Consider the following 21,395-nt stretch of genomic DNA (forward strand, 5'->3'; position numbering starts at 1 on the left):
ATAGCAGGTGGCCTGATATGCTCTGGTGTGAGATGCTGGGGGAATGATGCTGGTGGCCAGAGGAGACAGTGGATAGAGGGATAGTCTGGCCTGGTATAAGGCAGCTTCCTATGAAAATTAAGACGGTCTCTGCCACTGGACAGCAGCCAAGAGCAAGGAGGACCATAACAGAAGGAAACACAAGGTTACAGAGACACAGGGGCTGCTATGTCAGCATAGCGTGGTAGGGAGCCTGCAGCCCACAACCAAACTTCAGGAAATCCACAACCAAACATCATGCAACCCATAGCATCATCCAGCTCTTCAGAGAAAGCGGGTGAGGAAGCAGAGAGAGATGGGGTGACACAGAGGAAGATCAAGGGATAACAGAGAGAGTGATGCAATATTGTGCACTTCTATTACTTTTGGCTGCTGTTCCACTCTCCATCAGATGTGTGCCCACCTGCAGTTCCAACGAGTTAATGGACCTTCATAGGAAAAAGGTCCTCCATCTTTTCTTTAAACTATCCCCACCCCTAGCAAAATTAGCAGGCATGTAAAAATGGGAATATTTGTTTGCTTTCTAGAAGCACCTTGCCTCAAGCTGGCAACAAAGGTTTACTTTGTGGAATCACTCAGTGCTTCATGCCCAGCTCATCACTCAAAGGATTCTGCAAGGTGCATATTTTTAGTTTCAGAAATCCCCAATGAACCTGTGGCCTGCTATTAGCAATGTGTTTTTAATCTCTGGAAGATGCTACTGGGAAAAATTGGGATATGTCACTACATCTGGGAGAAGGTTGCCAAAAAATCATATTGACAGCAGATCAGTAAAAGCTTGGCCAGCAGTTAGAAACCAATTCTCCATAGGACTTTCAATTCTCCCTTTAGTAAAGTGAAGGGGTGTGCATTTATTTATGACACTGAATTTATTATGAATGCAGGCATCCTGTTGCTGAGATTATAACTGCTGCCCATCCAATCTTCAGCAGAATTAGGTCATCCATCTGCTGTTGTGTCTTGCCAGGACTTTTTCCTAGTCTACTTCTGCTCTAAAAGGCTTGCTCATCACCAGATGATTTGAACTTTTATTTGGATAAAGGTATGTACGCAACCCTGCACTCTCTCCTTCCCAATCACAGGAGAACAGATTCTTTCCTGCTAAGGATCCAGCAGAACATTAAAGTCTGAATGTTCTGCAACAAAGAGGGTGCGTATTTTTACAACAGCATCTTTGTTCTTAAATTAACAGATCAAACCCAGCTTTAACCAAGGAGGTGAATGTGGGGCTATTGATACAATGCTGAAATAGAGAGGTCTATGAATGAAGGCCCAGGTTCAGTTCCCAATATGTCAGTTAAAAGGGCACCCTGGGCAGATTTTAACAAAAGGAGTTGCATGAATGAGTCTTCATGGGATTCCACTTTTGGAGAAAATGGACGCATGAATAGTCCCATGCTTCTGCTTTCCAGTGCAAAGTTTAATATGCTGAAAGCAGACCTACGCACCTCGTGAATGCTGACATGTGGCTTTTAAGTGCTTTGCTGGTCATGAGGTTTTGGCAAATGCCTGATCTTGCCACCCCCTGGAGCTGGCTGCATGGAGGGAGACTTGTCAGTCCTGTCCACTTCTGCAGCACACGCATCTCAAAATGCAAGCTACAACTTGCGGCAGAAAGTAGGAATGCAGACTTACTTGTTCACTCTCCTCATTGTGAGTTGTAAAACAGGGATGGGGAACCCATGGCCCTCCAAATGTTGCTGGAGTACAATCACCATCATCGTTGACCTTTGGCTATGCTGGCTGATTGGAGCTGAACAACATCTGGAGAAGCATAGATTCACCATCCCTGTTATAAAGTGTTTAACAGCCATGTGCCAGACTTCTTTCCATTCTTTCCCACTGTTACCTATTCTGATCCAAGTGGTTCCCAAACTCCCCCCCCCCCCACAGACCACTTGAAAGTTGCTGAATAACCACTTAACGGTTTTTCTGCCTGTGATAGCATTTATAATCCACCATGCTAAATGCTGCATGGTTTTTAAGTGTATTCTTATTGCTTCTTTTATTTCTCGTATTGTATTACGGTTTGAATTAATTAAAAACCAATATGGATATTCAGTGTAATGGATGTGCTCTCTCCCATCTTCAACCACAAATCTACAGGCATGGACCACCTGAGTGAAGCTCTTGGACCATTGGTGATCTATGGGCTGCAGTTTGAGAAGCCCTGAAATAGATGATAAATAACATGGGCAACTAGACGGAACCCTGTGGGACACAGAGGGACAGAGCAGAAGTCCCACAATGCACCCTCTGGTTGAAGTCTTGAAGGTAGGAGTCAAACCACTGAAACTTGCCACCCTCCACCCAATGTCCCAATCAACTGAGCCCCTCCAGATGGATACCATAATGAATGGTATTAAAAGTCACCAAGCTGGTCTAGGAGAATCAACAGGGTAGCATTCCTCCTGACTCTCAATAAAGTTAATCAATAAGGCCAACCAAGGCTGTTTCAGTATCAAATTCAAGCCTCAAACCAGATGATTGGCTTCATACAGACATGAATTCAGCTGGCCATTCACCATCCTCTCTATTACCCTGCCTAAGAAAGGAACATTCACAACTGGACAGTAGTTATCCAATATCTCAAGTTCAGAAACTTCAAAATTATATACAAATTTGATGATGGTGATGATGATGATGATGATGATATCTGCCCAGGAGAGTAATTCTGAGAAAAATCATACAAAGGTCCAGTGATAAATCTTTAGGATACACATATCACACATGTAAAAAGGGATTACATCTAATCCAAGCACTGTAACTCCTGCCTTGGTAATATTCCTACCTACTAACTGGTTTATCAACCAATTACTAGGATTGATGCTGTGCTGGGATAGTATACCAACTATTTGCTCAAGGTGTTAGATTATTGGAATAAGTTCTGTGCTTAATACTTAGTGAAGTATCAATTATAAGCGTTGTATTAACATAGGAGAGAATAAAGCGTTAAAAAGTCATTTTGCATTTGTCTGCTCTCGGAGCTATAGAAAGGAGACTACTGGTGATAACTGGCTGCTTTATAACGTCTATTTTTGGTTTGGTTCAAGGATTCATTTCAACTATATACAAGATCTTGCTTGAAGCTTCCTCAGGAGGTTTTAGGGCAACACTACTGGTTCCACTGCCAAGCCTATGACGCACTGCACGGGGTTGCAACTCTGACGCAGTGAACTGAGCAAAACAGAAGGTGAGGGGTGGGGGGAGCACTGAATTTTGGCCTCACACAGGGCGCCGCTGAAAAGTGAAATACCAAAGTACGCCCCTGGCTTCATTTAAGTGCAATCTGGCTCAATAAACTTGGTGAGAGCAGAATTAGGATATTGTAACCAATGATGAAATTTGGAGGAAAAACTAGTCCAAAGCTATCGGTACCTTAAAGTCGTTATCTGTGCAAATTATGAAGCTGTGTTTGAAGTTGGTCCACAGCTGGTACTTAATTTATTTCATAAACTTCATACACCACTTGACTGTAAACCAAAACCTCAACGAAGTATACAAAAAAATAAAACAAAACAAAAAAACTTTTGAACAATATTTTAAAACATACAAATAGTTAAAATCATAAACAGATTAAAATTTACAACTTTGTGAGCATCTGGGTAGGGTTGTCTAAACAAGAATGTTTTCAGCAGGCGCCGAAGAAAATACAGTGAAGGTACTTGCTTGATATCAAAAGACAGAGGTCCAAAATGTCAAGACAGTTCTCTTTTGTGTGCGAGATTTGTCCCCTCTGTGTAAGAAGGGGTATGGAATTATAGGCTCCTATCAACACCTGTGGTGGAACTATCCCAAATTTGGGGGCAGTTTGGGGGATGACAGGTTTTGCTGAAATTGTTCTCATTACTGATCAGCTGGTCCCATTATCTCCATAGCTACCTTTCTAAAATGTTTGTAAATATTACAAATCAGGAACTCATCACACAATTCTTGGTAGGTCCTCTGCTACCAGTATTACATTTTGGAAAACTTTTAATTTATGCAATCTTTCTTTTTGTATAGTAAAGTATGACACTTAACCCTATTGGGGGGTGAGGATTAACACGAATTTAAGGTAGCCAGAGGACAAAGCACACATGATGCATTTTTCACAATACAGTATGGTTCTTTCTCTTATACAAACAAAACAGAATATAACCAACCCGTTCTTCCAGTGTATTCAAGTATTTGGGTTACGACATATAACCCCAGTCTCAGCCAGGGAGATAATTATTTATTATTGTATTTGCATATTTACATATGTCTTTGCTTTTCTTACTCTGCTCAGTATTGTAAAATATATTGCTTGTTTATTGTTTTATGTTTGCTTGAAATAAAAATGCAAACAGCATCCCTTTTTAGTTCCATCAGGCATTCGAACCATGAAATTATGAAAAATTGCAAAATCAAATATAATCAATATTCAGTCATTAATAGATTGGCTACCCTGATGTTAAAAATCGGGCCTGGGTTGTGAACGGCTGCACTTTTGGCAATTCAGCTCTACTTTTTAGCTTGTGTAAACTAACACAGTTCTTCTGAAGACAATGAGTTACAGCCATCTGTGTTTCCTGCTTCACTACATTATTGTTTCATACCATAAAATGGAGAACCCAGATGCTTCTTCATTTTTGCAAAGCATGGCAAAAAAAGAAAGGAAAAGGAAAACACCACACATACTAAGTGCAATTATTGCTAAGTGCTAATTGTTATTACTGACCATTATGTTATCAACGGAGGAGAACATTTTTTCATGCATTAGCATATAATGGGTTTCTGAAAAAACACACCCATTTTGGTCTCTTATCTTGTTCTTTTCAAGAAAAAGGGATAATAAATAATTAGCATTCCATATCCCTTCTGGTCATAGTTTGTTCCGTGTTCCAGTTAAATACTGGAATTGGAAGGAAATTGTTCCTTTTGTTTTTCTTTGATGCCACTGCTGTTCCTAGTACATTATGTCTAGCACACCACTATTTGAAATTTCCTGATACTCCCTAAAATGTCATTTGTGCCTCTCCCATTCCAAGAAGCAATAAAAGGTCTGCAGTGGAACTTACTAAATAGCCTCCTCTACAGCGGCACACTCTAATCTATATATTCCATCACCTGTGGATGCTCTTGCTCTCTGGTCTTAGTACAGTCAAAGAAAAAGCATCCCAGGGGAGTGAGCAGGGGCCATTTTCTGACTGTAAATGTGTTTAATCCTATCAGAGGAGATGAACATTCCTTGCTGATCTCCTTAGTGGCTGCTGCAATGGGTTACTACTGTGTATTCAACAGGTTATGTTCAGGGCACTAAGTCCTGCTTCAGCGTGCTCAACAAAGACCCACTGTAGCCAAATTGCTTCAGCTGCTGCAGCCTCAATAGTAAGAGAGGCCTCTACTGATCAGGCGAACACAAGGCGAATTACACTGACGCAAACTATGGTAAGTGTGGTTGTATATTTAGCATGGCTGACATTATACAGGTCAATCTGTTTGCCCCTCCTGTCCACAGCTCTGGTTGGCAGTGGCTCTCTAGGGTCTCAGGGAGAGAGGCCTTTCCCATTACCTGCTGCTTGATCCTTTTAACCGCAGGTGCAAGGAACTGAACCAGGGGCTTTCTGCACTCAAAGCAGGTGTTCTGCCCTTGCATCCAATTTGGAAGCTGCAGCTAGTGCAAAATGTAGCTGCTAGAAGGCTCAAGGGGGAATTCACCTCTGCACGTGTTACAACAGCGATGCAAGGTCTGCACTGGCTGGCTATTAGTTATCAGGTTCATGATTTTGCTGTTGACATTTTAAAGCCCTAAATGATTTGGGATCAGTGGGCTTAGCGAACTGTTTTCCCTGGTACAGACCAAGTCAAAATTTAAGCGTCTCCAAGGAAACCCTGCTGGTTGTTCTACAACCAGCAAATTGTCACCTGATGACAACATGGAAGAGGGCTTTCTCAGTGGTCGCACTCACACTTTCTCCAGAGGCAGCAGTAACTAGTTTTAAATGTTTTTTAAATACAAATATGTTTGCCCAAACTTTCCTGGACTTTGTTACCTAATTTTGCAACTTTCTACTTTTTATGCACAGTTTAGTTTTACCTATGAGATATAGTTTTAGTCAGCTACTTAAAAGTTTTATTCGAATGTTGTATATTTATATGCATTTCTGTTGATTTTTGAAAGTTATATTTTAAGTGAACAACTTGAAGACTACTTTTTCTATTAAGCAGTGTTTACATTTGATAACTAAATAAATAAGCAATTCTTCCTATTGCCTTCCAAGCTGCCTCTGCAGAATTATTTCTATTAGAACAGCAGCAAGGATCTCCTGTTGAGGTCAAGCGAAAAGGAGCTTGCTACCATGAAATTTTAGAAAAAAAGTCCACAGATATCACAAGCATATCTAAGATCAGCCTTCACCAATGCCTTCCAGATGTTTTGGACTACAACTCTCATAAACACCAGTCAACATAGGTAGTCCAAAATATTTGCAGGTTACCTGGCTGGTGAAGGTTGCCTAACATTGTGACATAATAGTGACCAAATCAAAAAGCAACAGGAACAATTTCCTTCCACTATATAAATACATTTTTCCTGCTTGGTCATCTGGAAGGGAGTCTTACTTTCCAAAGGTGACTAAATCACTATGTAGAAGTCTACAAAAACATAGTATTAGAACTTCCACTTGAGTGTAACCTTTTGCACTCTTTGTCTATACACTTAAAACTGCTTTACCAAACAGGTTAATAAATATCACTCTATTTTTACAGAAGCAAAGTGACTCAACAGCACACACACGAGGAGGCAGCTGTGAATGCTGGGAAATTCCTGAACCGCAAGCCAATAAACCATTCATACAGATTATACTCATCACACAACCCTTAACGCATAGTACTGCTCAGAAGAGCTGTTTTGCATAATGCGTCTGTGTCATAGCTGTGTATAAAAGTTCTATTTTATCACTGATAAAGATTTCTTCAGACGCATTTTGCAACCACATAAAGATTTACATGGCTATATTGTAAGGGAAAAGGAAGCTTTGAATTGTATCGTGCGATGGATATATATGTATTGGTTCACCCCAATGGCCTATTAAGATCCAGCATCCTACCTGTGACCACGTACAATATTAAAGGTTTGGGAGAAACCAAAGAACAAGATACAACCATTATAACAGAATGAACGATTTCCTGACATTCACACTTGGCTTCTAGCAAGTCTGAGACGAAGCTGCATGCCTGAACCATTTTGGCAAAGAAATAAACATATGAAATGTCTCTGTTATGCTATTGGCTGTTAAGACACCTCACAGCATTATGCCACCAGCATACAACTGGGCATAAATTGACACACACAGAGAACAAATGTTCTTATGGAACAGCCACTGGGCAAAATCTGAAACTAGATACTATTAAGAGCGCAATCAAATGTTCTAGATACTATTAAGAGCACAATATGTCAACCAAAGAGTAAGTCCAACTGAATTTGACAGGACTCACGTCTAGGCCTGGAGTCCAAATGCATTTATAATAAAAATGATTGTGCAACACAGGCGTTCAAAAAATCATTGAATCTGATTGAATCAACACTGTCTGCACCAGTGCTGGGATGCATTACAAAAAAAATATCTGTATAACAGGAACATGGCAAAGATGACTTAAAGGTGGACCAATATTATTTATATGAGTGCAAGGAATTCTCACACCAGGAACTTGCCAGGCAAGTTGGCTAGTGTTACCATTTGGTAAACATTGGGTTGACAGACATGCCTTCAAAAAGACAGCTCATAAATGCGGCACCTGTAATATTTTTGCAGCTGTCAATAATTTAAACGTCTGCCAATTGGAAACTGGAATGTGCGTTCCAAGCAGCAATAAAACAAAACAAATGAAAATATGCCTTCTTTTCTTTTTCTTTCAAAAGGGAGATAGACCTACCAAAGCTTACCTTTAAATCAGGAGGCTTACTCCGGGTAACAGGATGGGGTGGAGGGTTTGGATTGGAGGCAGCCAAATCTGACAGGGCGGCAGCTGAATCCCCAGCCTTGGCATCCATGGTGGACAGGACAGGGGCATCTTCAGCCCCAGCAGAGTCTTCGTCTGATTGCTGCAGCTCATCCGATTTGCACCTCTTCATGCTGGGTGAGAGGTCGGGCTTGCCCTTCTGCTTCTTGAAAGCATTTACAGATGAAAAACAGGAGGAAAGAGATGGGGAAGGGGGGGGAGAGAGAGAGAGAGAGAGAGAGAGGAGTGAAGAGGACCAGACAGGCTTGATCACCACTGAAGACTGAAGTTCATTTCACCTGTGAGATGCAGGGAGCCAGACAGGCCATAGGGAGGAGCTGGGGAGAAGATGCCTCCATCCAAAGTCGCTGCATTGGGTAGAAGCAGGAGTGGAACCACCACCATTACCACTAACCACCACCACCACCACCCCCCATTAAAACTTTGGCTGCAGCCACATCTGCAAAAGGCAGTGGCTGGAATTTGATGGGGTGCGTGTGTAGATGCCATGGATTGATACTCACCCCCCCTCCCTCCTTCTCTCCCTCCTGGCAATGCTACTCACTGTTTAGGAAAGCAAACAAGCGCCTCGGCTCTCCGCGCCGCCTTGCAGGGCTGCAAATTCCCATCCGATGAGTGCATGTCTTCTCCCTTTCATTCAATGTCCCGGACAGCTGCTCTCTGTCTGCCTTGCTATCTCCCCAGCCAGCCAGCCGCCGGCCGACCCACCCTCTCCCTCTCTCACTCTGAGAACCCACTTTACGGCGCTCCTGCCCAGGCTCAAGAGCAAATCCCTCAGCCTAACCCACCCATCTAAGCCAGCCGGCTTGATAGTCTGACTGACAGCCGGGCCGGGCCAATCAGAGCCCGAGCCCGATCTGGAGAGCGGCAGGAGGCAGACCCCGCCGGGCACTTTCCAGGCTTGGTTGGCCGGTGCCCCTCCGCTTTCCCCGCCTCGCCCCCGTGCCGGCCCCCGCCCGCTTCCCGGGAGCTGTCGATGGGGGAATGGTGCTGCACAGGGCTGCGGCTTTGCAGTGCAGGCAGCCGCCGTCCTCGCAGCGTTGCGGAGACTAGGGGGGGCGGGGGGGGTTAGCCGGTGGCTGTATTGGCGAGGCGCTTCCGCCGTGCGTAGGGACTCCTCGGAGGACCCCCGCCCGGCGCTGCTTGTGGGAACGTGGCGAACGGTCTCCGTGATGCATCAGGAGGAGAAGCGCCACCTCTCCCATTGCCATGGGAACTCCTCCCACCACCTCGCTCCTGGCCGGGGGCTGGTTTTGCCTTTAATCCGTCAGCAGGTTCCACCCAAGGACTACGCTGCAGTTTCATCAACTTGATTTCCTTCCTACTATTATTATTATTATACAATTGCCATTATTACCGTTGTTGTTGTGTCTGTGCCTTTCTGATACGCAGACATCATCGATGTTTTCGATTCCCGAGGACACACAGATTCCAAGTATTTTCTCTTTCTTCCCCCTTTCTTTTCTTCTTCGTCTTTTCCTCCTTTAGGAAAGGATGGAAGGATGCTAAACTTGTTTTTCAGCCTTACACAGGCCTCTAACTCGCACTCTTTCATTTTGTCTGGAGACTGCCGCTTTCGACATCTCTCTCTTTCTCTGTCAGACTGCGATGTACCAGAATCTGTGCAGAACAGAGACTCGTCCCCCAGACTTTGTCAAAACCACACAATATTTGGCCTTTGCAAAAGGAAAAAAAGGGGAAATCTTATTTGTACCCTGTGCTCACCCCCACCAACAAGAAGCTCAAGGCAGCATACATGGGTTTCCTCCCACTAGTGGACAAGGGTGGATATTCCTTTCTTTAAAAGCTGGGCAGTCTGTGATGTATTGTAGCCTCTCTATGATGTACTTCCTACAATCTCCCACTTTGTCTTTGATCCAGCCTATATAATCCTAAAAGAAAAATGTCATATGCAAAGGAGGCCTAAAATAAGAAAGCAGGTGGCCACTGTCAGCAATATGTGACTCAGTGTTCTGTCTGTAAGTAACATCCTCTTGGAATTATGTTACCCTTCCATTTGCCTCTTTGTTATTTGACATACATCGGTGTTTGTTGGTGTATATAATTTGAAACACAATGATGCTCCATTTGCATATTGTGATACATTTGTAGGACATCAAAGGCCACATCTGAATCCAGTGATGACAGAGGCATTTGCTGCTTCGGCAACAAAATCCTTGGGTACCAGGCAGTCTTGTTCTGCTCCTAAGAATGATGATAACCTTTGCTGACCCTAAATTTGTGAATTGCTATAACTATAGGTCTGCCTTTTAAAATGCTCACAAGCTTTGTGGTCCAGGCAGAAAACGGTAGCATGCTATAATCAATAACTTCAGACTATCGTTTGAGGCTGATGATGAGTTCAGAACAGAAGACCAAGTCTAGTACTCCCACACTATCTTTTTAATCTTGTTTAAGCCCTATGGGCTGCTGTGCTAAACTACACATTCTAGAAAAATGCAATATAATTCAGTGAAGTAAGTTTAGAGTAGGTGGCTTGAGAACCACAGCCTTGATTATGTGATGAGCCACTGTGCAGAACTGGGGTGAAGGGCAATTATGATGTGGCATTGGCAATAAATGTCATTTCCTTGCAGAGTTGTGACCCACCATGGTATGTAATTGCATAATTAGCTGTTCAGGTCACCACACCACTCTAGTGGTTCAATACTAACGCTACACTGAAAACAGCCATTTTGGCCAAATATGGTATAGTGGCATTTTGACCACTGCAAAGTCAAATGTGTTAGTGCAAACTTACTTATCCAAGATTTGGAAAAAGAGACATTTATTATAGGATTGTAACCGAAAAATAGCAGGATGGACTTGTCACACTCGCTAATCAAATACAATACATCTATGGCTCTGCCCAGTGCAGTCACTCTGGCCATCCCTGCATCAGAATGTCTGGCTACCTCTGATCTGTGTATGTGAGGCTTCCACCCTTATTGTAGTTCATACAGGTAGATAGACTGCTAATATTTTCAGAAGATCCAAACCTTCACCATGAAAACCATTAAATGCTAAATCCATGGGATCCTAGTTCTGTAAATATGTGCATGTATTTATTTTTATTTATTTTTCAATGGTACTGTGCCATATTGGCTCCACAGAACCAACCACACAAAAAAACCTAGTGCATAAATAATTTAAATCAGACTGCTTTGAGATAAGCCATTTTAGTCCCGTGAAAGTCATTGAAACAAATTTAATTGGTCTGTGAATGGCCATCACTGTAAAGTGATTCAATCAGGGCTGGTCCCACCACACACCGAGGAGAAGCAGGCTGCTTCAGAAGAGAATCAAAAGAGATAAAGGGAGGAATGTCTGGATGGGGTAGCAAAACATTTTGCAATTAAAAGATGTCTTTTTATTATCATTATTATTTGATTGTATTTGGCTGCCCATCAATATAATTGCCTAGGCAGTGTGCAAAATGCAATATATTAAAATAAAATAATAAAAAATATATCAGTAAAAATGACATAAAAGCAGCAGAGACAGAGTAAAACATTTTACAACTCAGTTGGCACAATGACAATGCAATGGAGAATATATTCTTTGGTGCCTTCACAGCCACTACATAGGCCCAATGATGAGCCCTCACCAGCATTTTGTTGCACTTGACTAGAGTTTTCCTTCACTCACATTTAAGCCATCTTCTAGCTTGTTTCCTTGTCTAAGCACTGGAGTATATCAGGGAGCAAGTGGGCTCCATGAAGCAGGAGAGGTGCTTAGCAGCGATCATATCAATGGCCTGAGCCATCCAAATGTTCCAGCAGTCAGCCAGGGCTTCAGCAGGAGCATCAGTCATATCAGCTGGGAAATTCTCAGCTTATCTTACTTATTCTTCCCCTGAAGTGGAAGTCCAAGTGCTTTTGGCAGCAATTTGATCAGGGGAAAACTAATTAAGGGCTTCATATCATCCTGTGCCCATAATATGAGGTTTCAGTGCTTTCACATAAATTGATTGATTCACTGAGAAAACTGCTTCAACAGACCACAGAATGACCTGTTTCATCCGAAGGAAAGAGCTCTGATGAAAATGAACCGTGATGGATACATAAGCTCCTCTCATCTTATTTTAAAGCATTTCCTGTTTCTGAGTAGTGCAAGTTATGTCAGCACAGAACAGATGTGTTCTAGTAGGTGGTCTCATTGGCTTGACTATTTCTGTAAAGAGTTATTTTTACATGCATAGCTCTAATATAGCTTTATAAGCATATTCATTAGTCTGCATGAAGGCTGAAGCCTTAATGTGCCTGCTGCATAATTCACTTTTAAATTTAAGGCATTGAGACAGCAGGGTACTTTACCAGGTTGACAGAGATAACCTCCTATGAAAGGGCCTTGGGGACATTCACTTCATTAAATTTAATACAAAAGGCTCCTGCTTGGAGCCCTTTAGCATTGATTTTGTTATACAGGAAAAATCTAGGGCAATTGTACAGGCAAGTGTCGATAATACCTGGCCTCCTGTTTTGTTTTGTTTTTCTGGAGTGCTTGACCTCACCTACATCCATGTTTGCCAGTGATAAACTATTTTCATATCCCATAAAACTGATCTAAGGTGCCCCACTGAGGATTAACTAGTTGTTATTAGTCTAAATGATCAGCTATGGCAAAGAGGTAGGGTGTTATAGAATGTGATTTTACCCTCTCCCAGCCCTATGACCAAATACATCTGAGGGCAATATCACTCAACAGAACATTCTCTCTCAGATCATGCAGCTGTCCCAGTAGGTAAAACCCATTTAGATCCCTCTTCTATTCCGGCATACCAATTTTCTTTCAGTCTCCATACATATAAAGATTCAGGGAAGTAGAAAGAAAAGTCACACAGAGAGTGTTTCTTAAGTTTATATTATGTAATCATTTGGGAACTGCCAAATTCGTTCCCTATACTGTAGCAGGGTTTCCTAAACCTATGTCTCCAGCTGTTTTGGGGCTACAATTCCCATCACCCTGACCATTGGTCTGGCTAGCTAAGGATGATGGGAGTTGTAGTCCAACAACAGTTGGAGACCCAAGTTTGGGAAACCCTGTGGGTATGCAAACAATATCCAGTTGGATTCCTTTCCTCCATGCCATAAATTTAACAGGAGGAACAGATGGGCAAATGAGACACATCTGCCACCAAGAGAGTCTAGGGATTGCAAGCATGTCTGTTTTCAAGAGGACACGTACCTAAGGAGTCTTAGCTAAACAGCTCCAAACCACGCATGCCCTTGGGTGAAGCACTTTGAGGTCCAAACAAGAGCTCCCAATTCAACAGAGAGTTAAGCACTTACCGGTATACAGTGAAATCTTAAGCATACTTACTCGGAGATAAGTCCCTCTGAGTTCAATAAGAATTACTACTAAATGTGTTTTGGATTTAAATCTTAAACCAATGGGCCCAAGTGTTCTTAACTTGTGTTGCGTTTTAAATGGTTTTATTCAGTACCTTCATATGATAGCTTTCCAGACTGAGGCAAAATTCTACCCATTGTCAGCTCTTTAGGTCTCAGAGAGAAAAAATGTGCTTTTAGATTATAATGTAGAGGCTTCACAAACAATATGATAAAAAGCATTGAACAATAAGTGCCTCTTACTGAGAGTATTTATACCAAGTATCACTAGCTACTTACCGTAAATGGGAACACAAAGGAAACAAAATACTGATATTTCTTAAAGGCTGTGTACAAACTATACATTCAAAGCACATTCAAAACACATTCTTCCCCTCAAAGAATTCTGGACAGTGTAGTTTACTTCCCACAGAGTTACAATTCCCAGCCACTCTTAACAAATTACAGAGCGCAGCATGCTTTGAGAGAAACAATGTGCTTTAAAGGTATAGCGTGCCCACAGCCTTATTGTCATCTGCTGGAAGAAGTTCTACTTCCTTTGCCTCTGAGAGCTATCACCATGGTGGATGAATGCTTAAATGGATCGTTCTGTCATAATGAGCATGCACTAATATGCAGGTCTTTTTCTTCGTTTATTTTTCAACATCTTACCACAGGGATTCCCAGGGGCACAAGAAGCCTGATGCAGGGGATGGGCTGGCCATGAGGAATGGCTGAAAGGCTGAAAGAAACTACAGCTACAGGTGAGAGCATATGAAGAAGGTAGCAAAAGAAACTTAAGATCAATTATCCTGGGTTTCCAACCAGTCACCAACACATCCAGTAATCCTGGGCTAAAGGTACTGCAAAGGTAAAGGACCCCTGACAGTTAAGTCCAGTCGCAGACGACTCTGGGGTTGCGGTGCTCATCTCGCTTTACAGGCCGAGTGAGCCGGCGTTTGTCCGCAGACAATTTTTCTGGGTCATGTGGCCAGCATGACTAAGCTGCTTCTGGCGTAACGGAACACCGAAACCAGAGCAGCGCACAGAAACGCAGATTACCTTCCTGCTGGAGTGGTACCTATTTATCTACTTGCACTTTTGGGCATGCTTTTGAACTGCTAGGTTGGCAGGAGATGGGACTGAGCAACGGGAGCTCACCCTGTTGCGGGGATTCGAACTACCGACCTTCCGATCGGCAAGCTCAAGATGCTCAGTTGTTTAGAGCACAGGGCCACCAGCATCCCATATTCTGGGCTACTAACCCCTGAACTCACATCAGCCCCTAGTGGTTCTAAACATGTTTACAGAGTGAATCAGAGAACTAGAACAAGCTGAAAGAAAGTCCACAACCTCTGGCAAGATCATTGTCCAATAGCTTATCTCACTTTCCTCTAGGATTTAGTAAACACCTAAGCAATCTCTGGTTTATCTCTGGTGTGTGCAGGATGGCAGGGCATCTGCTGCCATAAAGACATCTATTGACGTAAGAAAGGCTCAATGAATTCCATGCCTGTGTAGTCAGTGGTTGTTGTCTCAGGACGACAACCCTGAAATAACTCTGAGATGACAATGGCTGGATCTTTGTTCTATACATGGCACTTGGAGATTAAGGGCCGGAGACCCAGACCGATCCTGGCTATGCAAGCTGAGTGTGCTGCAATGGTGAGATGGCAGTTTCCATCTTCTTGCTTAGAAAGAAAATGGGGGGCTTGAACCTCTACAATCCAACAGAAGAGAAGGACAAAAGTAATAGTGGGTCCCCCTTAAGGCCTTACCGCTTCTGGCTCACATAGTGACCTGGTGAACATGAATACCAAGAAGCTATCATTTCAATAAGCAGGATTCAGTACATCATAAGAATATAATATTTCTGCCAGATCTGACCTAGTGCAGCATGCTTTTCCCAACAGATCCTTCTGGGAAGCCCACACACAAGGAACAAAGGCAACAGCTCTTATCCATGGTTTCCACACACCCACTCCTACTATTCAGAGGTATATTGCCTTTGAAACAAAAAAGTGGTTTTTAGATATCATAGCTCACAGTTGTGACTAGATCTCTCTTCCGTTAATTTTCATGTCTTGGGTACAGTGTTGCACCAAACAGCAATATAGATAAATTGGTGATGTACATGCTCAGTGCTGGGTTGTATATTCATCCAGTAACCAGCTCCCTGCACAACCTGCTTACAATTTCTTCAACAAGCAAAAAAACAACAACACATCCACAGACGAAAAGTCCATCTTCTGTTCTTTTAAAAAAGAACTTTTGAGAACACGCCTCTACACATTCAAATGATTCAGTTGGGCATCGTGCACAAGAAGTACATTATGGTGCATAAAGCTGTGATCCTCCTGAAATCAGTGTGCCTTACTTCTGAGTAAACATACATAGGGTTGGGCTTTGTTTGTGTGAATTGGTTGCAGCATTTGAGCCAATGAGTTGAGATAATCTTATGACTTATGACTGGGAGAAATAAGACATTGCCTCTAAATTCCCTGCAGGAAATAAGAAAACTTGAGCTGTCACACAAAAATCCAATTTAATGGTGTGGGTAATTTTTGCACAAATCATCCTTTCAGCTCATGTGAGATCATAATGGCCAAAGGGCACTGAAGGTCATTAAAAAAGGAGCAGGAATAAAGGAGGTCATTTTTTATTGTATGGGAAATGTGAAGAGCCACATCCTCTACCCAGAAGATGGGTATGTGTCTAGGCAGATAATATTGCTTTTATAAACCAAATTATCCAGAATGCATATTCACGGGGATCCAAATAGACTCCCTCGGTTTAATAATGTTGCATTTTTTCACAAAGCTTGTCCCAGTGACTGTGATTAGTTTTACTATTGCTGCTTTTTTAAAGAAAAACACAGAGAAATATGAGGTTCAGTTTATAATAATCTGAATTTGAGCACTAGGATCAGAGGTGAGATAAGTGTAATGAATAATGTGTCTTATTGTTTTGTACCATCTCACAATCCTTGCTATGCAAAGCCTGTTCTTCCCTTGACATCCATATTTCTCCTAGAAATCAGGAGAAATCTGAATAATCATCGCTGGGAATCACAAGTAGGAAGAATGCTTCTGCACTCAGGATGCTGGATTATACCAGATAAGCCTTCGGTCCAATCCAGCAAAGCTCTTCTTATGTGATATTTTCCTTTGCATCTACCTTCCCTCCTATATTGTGTTGTGATTTTCATCAAAAATGTGAGAGTGGGGAAGCCTCTTGGTGCTGTATGTGCATCATGTTTTAATAGTGAAGGCAGTTAGGATTTTTCAAGTTCCATCTTGCAGTTTGTTCCATTTTTCTAGACAGTTGTTGAAATATGAACCCAGCTAACTTCCAAATTAGCATGCATTTGGTCAGCAAGATGAGAAACGATCTGGTTTAACTAATATGTAGATTTTTCTTCATTTTTCTTTAAATATCAATTTACAAGAAGCATCATGTTCCTAGCTTCAGCCTTTGAAGGGAGAATCAAAGAACTTAAATCATTTGGAGGTTAAATCTGTTTCATCAATCAATCAAAGTTTATTTGTTTGGCCATTAACTGAAATATAATTAACTAATAAAGGTATACCAGTAAAAAAAAAAAAAGGGGGGGGGAGTTACAACTGGCTTTCATTTTTACATCCAGTATAAATCAATTTGTCCAGAGAACAAGAATCCAAAAAGGATTAATTTTACCAGATAATCTGTCACATGGATATAAAAATACATTTGCTTTTTGTTTTTTGTTAACATGGTAAGAAATACAGCTGTTTGTTGTACTACATTTCTGTTTCAAAGTTGTTTTGCAAATCAGAACAATGTCATATAAAGTGACATACATGCCGACTTCCAAAAATAAAAGAGTTGAAAAATATGGGATCCTCTTTAGCATTCCCCCCCCCCCCACAAATATAAAGGGGAGAATTGTATGGAATTTGTCTGCATCTATCATCTAGGACTGCTGAAAGAAATTGCTCTAATTAAACAAAGGAGAGGGTTCCCTTATTAGTCTATGAATTTTGAGAATTATGTTGTGATTTGCCATGAATCTATTACTTGTAACTAGAGTTTCTATTTACATTGCAGGACTCTCCAGACATTCAGTTTTATATTTTGAGATAACTGAATGTTTGCATTTTCCTTTTCTCATACTTGAAGTGCTTTTTGGATTTTATCCAGGTCTAAATGCAGGAAGTAAGAAATCATTCTGAGAGCTATTCATTACTATAGTAAACTTTTTATAATAGCTTTTAAGTTAAGGTTACCAGATTTTTTTCAATGAATCCGGGGACACTTTTCAACTTCAATGGATTTTGTATGGGGACTGATTTGTAAATCTGGGGACTGTCTCTGGGAAACGGGGACGTCTGGTAACCTTATTTTAAGTAGCTTTCCAAAATGTTTCAGATAATTAATAATATGAATTATCAAGTAGAGCAACGAAATTATTTAAGGACTACAAGTAAGAATTCCCTGTAATTGGTGAGGCTCAGTTTGTTACAGAAAACTCTTCTCCGGTTGATCCCTAATAATAAGCTTTAAAATGTAAGAAGTATTTTGCTGTAAGAACTTTGGAGATAGAATAGAACATTCAAGCCCACCACATTACACAGATCCCCAGGCAAACAGAAAAATAACTCTCCACATTAAATGAAGGTTAATATTGTTATGAGTTTGGGCAGGGGTCAGTTTGGATAGAACCCTGGGTCCTCTTCCAGAACTGACGATCCTGTATCTGTGAGGATTGACTGGATAAGGAGAAACTTTCCAAGCCAGTTCCTTTGTCAAGGTAATGGCGTTGGCTGGCCAGTTAAGTACCACAATTTAACCTAACCAAATAAGTTGCTCTGTGCCACAGAACAGATGGGTAGGCCTTCCCCAACCCCTCACCTAGCTGCTATGTAGGTGTGTGCAAAAGAGCAAGAGCTCAAAGGCTGAATGCCAGGAGATGCAGACAGATGTATTTTGGCTGTGCTGGATTCAAAACTTCAAAATATCTTTTATGTTGTTAAGGCTGTGAGCCCTTCCATCGCATGGTCAAGTTGTATATATGTGTAAATAAAACCACCAGTCTCTGCTGTCCTTCATTCCAAGAAAATCAGTCCACACTTATCTTTGCTCTACTTTTCTAGGCTCAGGTCTGTACTTTAAAGCTCCCTGTCTGACTGTTGTGTTTGTTTTTTGCCCTGACTTTCCTCCCCACGAAAACCCACTCTTTACTGCTGAATCAGAACAAACAGCTATCCACGGAAACCCCGAATTGCACTTTGTTTCAATTTAGTGTTAAAGAGCTGGTTTTCCTGGGTACAGTGGCGGGGGTGGGAAGTGCTCAGACATTGGGAAAATGTGGACCTGTGCCTAGAAATATGGGGCCAAAGGTAAGTGTGAATGAGCCCCAAGTGTTGGAAGAAACCCTGGAGTCTCTTACCACTTGGATATTGGGGTGGTATGTAACAACATAGCAAAACATTAAACCTTAAAAAGCTTGCCTATACAGAGCTGTCTTCAGATGTCTCCTAAAGGTTATATAGTTACTCATCTCCTTGACATCTGATGGGAGGGCACTCCACAGGGCGGGTGCCATTAGGTCCAGTCATGACCAACTCTGGGGTTGCGGCGCTCATCTTGCTTTATTGGTCGAGGGAGCTGGCGTACAGCTTCCGGTTCATGTGGCCAGCATGACTAAGCCACTTCTGGCTGTTTACCTTCCCGCCGGAGCGGTACCTATTTATCTACTTGCACTTTGACGTGCTTTCGAACTGCTAGGTGGGCAGGAGCTGGGACCGAGCAACAGGAGCTCACCCCGTCACGGAGATTCGAACCGCTGACCTTCTCATTGGCAAGTCCTAGGCTCTGTGGTTTAACCCACAGCGCCACCCACGCCCATCCATGGGCAGGTAGTGTCTCAATATAAACGGGCTCATCCTTACAATGACAACTTCAGAAGACAAGTCGTATTAAGTCTGTTGCAGCAAAAGATGAAAGAGCCCACAAAAGCTCATGTCACAACAAATATGTTATTCTTCAAGATGTCACAAGATGTCTTGTTTCTCTTTCTAGGAGCAACTCTAAAGGGAAGGAGGTTACTGCTGCAATCCTAATATTGCATACCTGGGCGTAAACTCCTTTGAATTCAGTAGGATATACTTTCAAGCAATTATGGTTAGCTTTGCTCTGCACGGAAAGGTTTGTTCTCCTCATGGAGGCAAATTCCTTTGATCATGGGTAGGCAAACTAAGGCCCAGGGGCTGGATCTGGCCCAATTGTCTTCTAAATCCTGTCCGTAGACGGTCCAGGAATCTGTGTGCTTTTACATGAGTGGAATGTGTCCTTTTATTTAAAATGCATCTCTGGGTTATTTGTGGGGCATAGGAATTTTTCATTCTTTCCCCCAGAAATATAGTCCGCGATATAGTCTGAGACCGGTCCCCTGCTGAAAAAGTTTGCTGACCCCTGGTCTTAGATTGTAGGTTTGTTTGTTTTTTTAACATTTACTGTGACAAGCGAAGTGTTTCTAAAATAACCCTAAAGCAGTATCTTGTGGCTTCAAACGTTACTTTTTCAACATTCCTATTCAGTCTCTCCCCCCCCCCCCCATATATGCCATTTGCATTTAATTGGAGGCATTGCCAACCCTGCAAGCCCACCGTCCGGAGTGGATTTAGGTTTGATGGGGCCCTAAGCTACTGAAGGTAATGGGGCCCTTTATATGTCCAGCAGTCCTTTGTCAACAAATTGTCCCCTTTTTGTGTTGAATATATGGTAATTTATGGACCTAATAGGTATCTAAAGCCATTTGACACTGTTGCTGTATGCAGGTTTTATTTTATTTGTTATTTATCTTATATTTTGGAAATGTACATCCAGATTCCCCCCCCCCCCCTTTTTTTATTCTCCCCGCACCTGGAGAGTGGGGCCCTAAGCTATACTTGTAGCTTGTTTAGTTTATACGTAAATCCGGCACTGGTCCTTTGACTTGCAAACTGAAGTAGGGAGTCTCCCGGCAGAAGACTACAAATCCCAGAGTGCCTTTCGGAAAGGCCCTCACTCGCCCTCTCCCCGCCCTCCAAGAGGGTGCAGTTCCGCTACTCCGCTACAAGAGGGAAGCGGCGACTACATTCCCCACAGTGCAAGGCGAGCCAGCGCGCGGAATGGGGTCCGCCCCCGGCCGCCGCCGCCGCCTCCCCGCCAGAGCGCCCGGATAAAGGTTCCGTTCCGTGCGCAGTGCGGCTCGGTGCGACGCTGCTGGCAGAGGAGGAGGCCGAGCCCGTGGCCCAGGCGGCGCCAGAACAGCCTGGCATCCCCCGAGTCGCCGCCGTGGTGGGGGGAGAGCTCTGAGGCGGACGCCGCCGCGGGCGAGATGTCGGGGGGAACGGGAGGCCCCTCGACCCGGGGCTCCGGCGGCGGCGGCGGCGGAGGGTTGAGCCGCGAGCTGTGCCGCGCCTTCGGCCATTACAACCGGCACCTGGCGCGGCTGCAGCACAACCTGCGCGAGACGAAGAAGTTCTTCCGCGACATCAAGTACTCCCAGGGCCCCGGCGCTGCCTCTGCTGCCGCCGCCGCTACCCCTGGGCCGGCCGGGGAGGAGCTGCGGCCTCAGCAGGAGCAGCCCTCCCCCGATGTCTGTGCCCCGGTTGGTGAGGGTCCCTCGCTGCAGGCCGGTAAGGAGCTCGGGAGAGGAGTAGGGCGGGGGCGTATCGGGGGAACCGGGCGGGTCGGTGCGGAGGGAGGAGGAGCTTCCGCATTTTATGTTGGGTCTCTGCCCAAATCGCAGGGATATTCCTCTACCTTAAAAAAAAAAAATGCATCAAGGGAAACTCCAACCGGTGTGGCTTCTTCATCACTGAAGCGGTGTGGGGATGGCACTCACTCAGTGGGTGGAATTCCCCCCTCTTGGGCAGCCCTTGCAGTCTGGTCTTGTGCATCTGCACTCCCAAGTAACTCTGGCTGAGTTCGCCAAGGTGCTAGAGCTGCAGGGTTGGGAGAAAGCTCCGTTAAATTCCGTAGGACTTGCTTTGGAGTACACATGGTTAGGACTGT

The 21,395-nt window shown here is 43.2% G+C and overlaps 2 protein-coding genes and 1 long non-coding RNA gene across 4 annotated transcripts in view; 2 read left to right on the forward strand and 1 right to left on the reverse strand.

Moving 5' to 3' along the window:
- Positions 1 to 8,787, reverse strand: part of TMCC2 (transmembrane and coiled-coil domain family 2) — a 100,459-nt gene extending 91,672 nt beyond the window's left edge. The window contains exons 1-2 of one of the 2 annotated variants that reach the window (XM_083444358.1): positions 8,570 to 8,787; positions 7,949 to 8,170 (exon numbers count right to left, since the gene is read on the reverse strand). In XM_083444358.1, the coding sequence (XP_083300484.1) occupies positions 7,949 to 8,137 (189 nt within the window). In that variant the 5' untranslated portion in view covers positions 8,138 to 8,170; positions 8,570 to 8,787. The remainder of the gene's footprint in view (positions 1 to 7,948; positions 8,171 to 8,569) is intronic. The other variant, XM_083444362.1, reaches the window with a different exon arrangement.
- Positions 8,788 to 8,867: 80 nt separating this feature from the next.
- LOC310679432 lies at positions 8,868 to 17,227 on the forward strand. The gene is made up of 2 exons (XR_014512256.1): positions 8,868 to 9,809; positions 14,033 to 17,227. It is a non-coding gene; the product is annotated as an uncharacterized lncRNA (long non-coding RNA).
- Positions 17,228 to 20,439: 3,212 nt separating this feature from the next.
- Positions 20,440 to 21,395, forward strand: part of DSTYK (dual serine/threonine and tyrosine protein kinase) — a 37,703-nt gene continuing 36,747 nt past the window's right edge. The window contains exon 1 of the mRNA XM_083444299.1: positions 20,440 to 21,016. Coding sequence (XP_083300425.1) covers positions 20,716 to 21,016 — 301 coding nt within the window. The 5' untranslated portion in view covers positions 20,440 to 20,715. The remainder of the gene's footprint in view (positions 21,017 to 21,395) is intronic.

The sequence above is a fragment of the Podarcis tiliguerta genome (assembly GCF_965153285.1).
Source record: "Podarcis tiliguerta genome assembly, chromosome: 6".
Taxonomy (NCBI): Eukaryota; Metazoa; Chordata; class Lepidosauria; order Squamata; family Lacertidae; genus Podarcis; species Podarcis tiliguerta.